This window comes from Austrofundulus limnaeus, unplaced genomic scaffold (genome assembly GCF_001266775.1).
Source record: "Austrofundulus limnaeus strain Quisiro unplaced genomic scaffold, Austrofundulus_limnaeus-1.0 Scaffold1204, whole genome shotgun sequence".
In the NCBI taxonomy this organism is placed as follows: domain Eukaryota; kingdom Metazoa; phylum Chordata; class Actinopteri; order Cyprinodontiformes; family Rivulidae; genus Austrofundulus; species Austrofundulus limnaeus.
Genome location: NW_013953606.1, coordinates 60,230 through 65,695, shown reverse-complemented (window position 1 = coordinate 65,695; position 5,466 = coordinate 60,230). Strand labels below are relative to the sequence as shown.

Here is a 5,466-nt window from a genome sequence, read left to right as displayed (position 1 = left end):
AAAAAAATAAGCATCAATATAAGCTTTAATATTAGTTCATTTGGTCCAAACTGGTCAGGAATGAGTCAAACTGGTTGCAAACAGCCTGGAGGAAGTGCCCTCTTTTCATTTTTCCCTTTTTTCCCTCCTCCCCACTGGGAGACCGCCCATATGTGCGTTTAATCCACATTTGCAAGCAAACCCTCCTATCTTCCTGCTATTTTACCATCACTGTCCTGCTCCCAAACTGCCTTTTTTTCCCCCCTGCTCACATGCTTCTTCTCCTCTGCAGCCGGCTTCTTTCCTCCCCTCCCTCCTCCTCTTCCTCTATGTTTTTTTCTCTCTCTTCCTCCTATTTATGAAAACGTCACTTCAAGTCCCTCCCTGTTTGAATCTCATTAGTTTCTTGTGTGTTTCTCCCTGTCAATAATCCCGAATCCAGACTCTCTCTATTTCCATCCCTCTCTATCTGTCAATCAGCGCCGCCTTTGAACTGAAAACCACTCCGACCAACTTCAACTCACTCAATCCGAGCGGCTCGGCTTCCTTCTCCGGCTTTCCCCCTTTTTTACTGCCAACATTTTTCCTCCACTTCTTTTTAATATACTTTTTTTACACCAACAGCCAGCGCTTTTTATTTTTATTTTGGAAAAAAGTGGGGGGAAAAATTAGAAGAGACCCCCCTGCTTTTTTTAAAAAACACTTAAACTCGGACTTTTCGAGATCAAGGCTTTGAAAGTTTTTTTTTTTTTTTGGTCACCCCCCGAATCAAGAGAAGTTTTTTTTTTCCGGGTTCGGGGGAAAACATGCCGCAGCTCAACGGCGGTGGAGGGGACGATCTGGGTGCGAACGATGAAATGATTTCCTTCAAAGACGAAGGGGAGCAGGAGGAGAAGATCTCCGAGAACTCCTCGGCAGAAAGGGATTTAGCGGACGTCAAGTCTTCGCTCGTAAACGAGTCGGAAACGAACCAGAACAGCTCGTCGGATTCGGAGGTAAGTTTTTTTTCCCTTTCTCCCGGATCGATACCCGATCTGGGAAGTTTGAAGTCGCAGCTTATTTATTTATTTATTTATTTTTCTTAAACGCCCAGGCCTGACTTGCACGCTGGAGAAAGTTCACTGTGCCAGCCTACGTTTTTAATCCTTGTTTCATTGCATTTTTTGTTTAAAGGCGGAAAGACGGCCTCCGCCTAGATCTGAAACTTTCAGAGACAAAACAAGAGAAAGTTTAGAAGAGGGTGAGTTTTACTTTTGCATTCGTGACATTTGTGCCTGATAGACTTAAAGGGGAGTACCTCCTCCGGCTTATTCCCCTCAATAAATGCTATATCCAGGGATGAAAAACTTTCCAGTTTATTAAAAAAAGTTTTCCTCTGTTTTTTTCTTTTCCCTCCTCTCTCACCCCCCGCCATGTTAGCTGCGAAAAGGCAAGATGGAGGGCTGTTCAAGAGCCCACCGTACCCGGGCTATCCGTTTATAATGATTCCCGATCTCACAAGCCCCTACCTCCCCAATGGATCCCTTTCTCCGACAGCACGCACAGTAAGTTCATTTCTTATTTCCAGCTGGATTTATAAACACACACACTCCTCAAAACACACACACTCCCCCTGCCACGGGATTGTTTGTCACCGTGAAACGTTCAGAGCCGAGTTTTACAACTTCACCTGAAGTGTACAGTAGCACAGCGGCGTGCGCGTGCAGCCAGCCTGCTAACTCTGCTAAACACAACAACAGGAGGAGAAAAGGAGGGACGAAAATGCCATAAAAATGGCAGCTTATATGCATTTACGCTCCTCAAGTTTCAAATTTAGCAACTTTAAAATCAAACACAATTATAACTTTCCTTTCCTCTCTTATCAGCTTATGGTTCTGTAGAGTTAAAACCAGGCTACAACAAGTGCACAATATAAATATATATATATATATATTTTACCCTATTGAATAATGCAGCTGATTTATGTTTGCACAGCCCTCATCTAAAATGCCCTTTTTTCCAACACACGCATGGCTCTCTGAAAGCAGTGTAAAAACAGTGTAAAACCAAGCAAATAAAATAAACATATGCTAATGAGCCTTTCAGAGTAATTTGCATGTTGAAACAAAAAAAAAGGAAAGAAATTATTTGAAAAGTCCATGCACAAAACTATTATCCATGCTTCTCTATAATTTAATGAAGCTTTTAAATTGCTGTAATTATATATATATGTAAAATGAAAAGCTGTGATTTATTTATTGAGAGTGATTGTGCAGTTCTGTGCTGTGCATGTGTGCCGCCTCTGCTACCTGAAGGGAATCCGCTACTTTAAACACAGGTTTACACCTGTATTTCTAAATTATTTTATGCTGTTTGTTTTGACACAATTACACTGTTCTCCCAAGGGGGCAATGAGAGTCCTTTTTAAAGCAGAATAATTTTCTCATCCTTGACTTTTTTTAAAAAAAATTTTTAACGGTTGCAATTACAAATCTTTGCTTTAGGACCTGTCATCTCATTTTACAAGGTTAAGGCAAAGACCAGTCAGTAAGAAACACGAGCCACTAACTCGGCTCTGCTTAACGAAACTGATATTTGTTACCTCAGTATTTTTTTTGTTCCCTGCATGTGCACACCTTGGAAAAATGAGCTCACATCTTGACACATAATGCCTCCTTTTGTGCTTGACACAATTTCTGCTCTTTACTCAACCACCCCGTTTGTCTCACGTGAAATTGTCCATTTATTTATTTAATTGTTTTCTTTTAACCCTTTGCATCTTCAATGCGAGATAATGTTTTTGCAAATCATTTTTTTCTCCTCTCCTGTGATAACGCTGCTGCCGGCTGGTATGTGGAATTAGTCATCCGGTTGTTTTTCATCAGCGCTGACACAAACACACACATTCATGACGACGACKTGCATGATTTGAAATGAAGGACTTCCCTGTTTCGGTGGCAGGAGTTTTTATTTATTTATTTCTTTATTTCTCGGTGTGTGTATCACACAGCGCGGTGCCCTGTTGCGGTCTGCGGAGCGCTCGCTTCGTTGTCCAACAGCGAGAAAAGCAGTAAATTTTGTGATGTGTTCGAGAGATACTGCTGTGACACTCGGTTGACCTTTTGCTTTTGTCATGTTCCTTTTTTTTTTTAAACACATGCACTATTAACCAAAACTACAGTGATTCAATTTGTAAAAAAAAAAAAAAAAATCATATCTCCTTTTTTTATCATAATTTTTCATCTCTGCTCCATTTTTGCAAAATCACCTCAAAATCTGCCTATTTGCAGATGAGATGAATTCACCTGAACGGTTGTTTCATCAAAAGGYGGTTTTCGGCTCGCCGTGGTCGTCCGACTGTACTGCCTTGGCCCCCTCTGTCTGCAGCGCCCTGTGTGTCCAACCATTAGTGCTTTGAAGTAGGTGGTGGCTGTAATATCAATCTATTAAACTTAAAGCTGGTATAAATAATTCACCTGGACATTGATTAGCTGTCTTGCTCCCTAACATGTCATGTTAGGCTCTGAATATGACTGCCAGWAATATTAGTATGAGACTTTGTCCACCTTGTCATGAAAGCCTTTGATTCTCGGCGTGTTTTTTTTTTTCCCCCGCTTTCTTCACCTGTTCTTTTTCCTTGTGGCGTTGCAACGATAACATTATTTTAATGGATAAATTTAGACATGTTTTCCTCTCATAGAAATGATTTAAATTGCATTTCGAGGCAGTTTTTGTCCATCAGTTGTCGCTTCCCATAATCCCCCCTGGACACCTTTTTTAAATTGTTTGCGTTATTTTTGTGTTTAAATGATTTGTGGGGGTGGGGTTGGAGGGGATTCCTGCATGAGGCCGTTACCGTCTGACCCCTGGGAGTCATGAGAGTTTGTTTTTCCTGCCACCTAAATCCAAGGAGGCTCACAATTTAGTATCATTTAGCAATTTGACATGATGCTGTGCCGGGGCTTTAAAAGCCTTCCTGCCCTTGTCTCCTCCTCTCCTCTCCTCTCCCTCCTCCCTTTAAAACCCCACACAAAGGCCTGCCGAATCACTGGGTGCAGGTTGAATTGGGGAAGTGGCCTACCAAGTTCAACCCTGGTTTTTCATCTCCTTTAAYGGTCCTCCTTGTTCTTTTCTGCTCCCTCTGTACCCCCTCTCCCCACCTCCTTTTTTTCCCCATTTCTGCATTTACCTTTTTTGTTTCTTGCCGTTGCTAAAGTGAAGCTTCTTGGGGGGGGAAGAAGGCAGTGGGTTAACTCCGGTGCTGTGGGCTGACATGACACCTCAACAGGTCTGGAGAAGCAGAGGCCGAGGAAAGGGAAGGAGAGGGGGATCTGCGGCGGCCAGCTCTCCTGTGTTGGAGGCTGCAGGGCCGTAAATCCACCGGCTTTATTTAGTGCTTCTCGGACTTATGAATGTTAAGATATTTGACGCCACTCCTGGCCCCATATAATTCTCCAGGCCCCGAGACTTTTGGCAGAGGTTTTGAGTTTCGACGTGTAATTACGAAGGAACAAGTGGAGGTGGGGCAAATGGTGGTGGTATTGTTGGGTGCTGGGGTGGGTGGGATGCAAAACTGAGCATCCACCTATGTGTTATGAGTGGAGGGGRAAAAAAARGAAGAGRGAGAAGCTGCACTGARTCTTCTACAAGACGGTGAAAAGGCTTTGTGTGGTTGAAACAATAGCTTTTCAGCACTTTTCCGTCTTTGTTTGGTTYGTCTTGTCGTGCTCGTGTTGCTGCAGGTTTCTGGAAAAAAAAATCTATTTTCATTCACCGTTTCTCACCCTGCTCATTATTATTATAATTTTTATTTTTTTCATCATGAAGGGTTTTAAGTCACAGATTATTACAAGGAAGATGCACAAATGAAGCCTCCTTTGTGCTCCGTGCACRTATTCCTGTGGCCTTATCGGGCAACAAACGGCACAGACTGTATCTTTCCCGAACATGTCGGCAGCACGAGCACAACAATGGTGCGTCATATGGATTATGTGTGTTCGCTCGGTGTAAATGGATTTTTGGCTGCGACAAGAGGAAAAATGGTTTTAATGCGGATTTAAAGGATAGGGCCCACACCTTATCAAATTGGCATTACATGTTAATCGGGTCTAATTGGTGTCCGCGGGGGTTTCCGTGGCACGTCGTGGCTGCGTTTTTTTTTTTCCTTCCTCCTCCCTCCTCAAGCTGCAAAATGCACTCTGAATTTAGTCGGAAGGTTGCGCTCCTTTTTGTCTTGCAAATCACTTTTGTTTACAGAAGTATGGCGGAAGAAGCGGCTCCCGCTCTCCGTCTCCCTCCCCTCCCAACGGCCCCCTCTCTCCGCCGCTCCTCTCATCCTCTGCAAGGATGAGGAGAAAAGAAAAGGTCCATCGTGTTTTCTTTCTCCTCTCTCTTTTTTTTCTCTCTTTCTGTCTTTGACTCAATAAACAGTCATAAAAAGTACAATCTGCTTTGGATTTGAGGAGTTAAGTCGGAGAGCTGGAGGCGAGGTGGGGGGGTGGGGTGGGG

General features: G+C 43.2%; 1 protein-coding gene across 12 annotated transcripts in view; it reads left to right on the top strand.

Annotated features, from left to right (window-relative positions):
• Positions 1–259: 259 nt before the first annotated feature.
• tcf7l2 (transcription factor 7 like 2) overlaps positions 260–5,466 on the top strand; it is a 46,680-nt gene continuing 41,473 nt past the window's right edge. For 5 of the 12 annotated variants that reach the window (XM_014031225.1, XM_014031224.1, XM_014031221.1 and 2 more), the window contains exons 1-3: positions 264–974; positions 1,153–1,219; positions 1,399–1,523. In XM_014031225.1, the coding sequence (XP_013886679.1) occupies positions 786–974; positions 1,153–1,219; positions 1,399–1,523 (381 nt within the window). In that variant the 5' untranslated portion in view covers positions 264–785. Of the gene's footprint in view, positions 975–1,152; positions 1,220–1,398; positions 1,524–5,466 lie in introns of all 12 variants that reach the window. The other 7 variants (XM_014031227.1, XM_014031222.1, XM_014031228.1 and 4 more) reach the window with 4 other exon arrangements.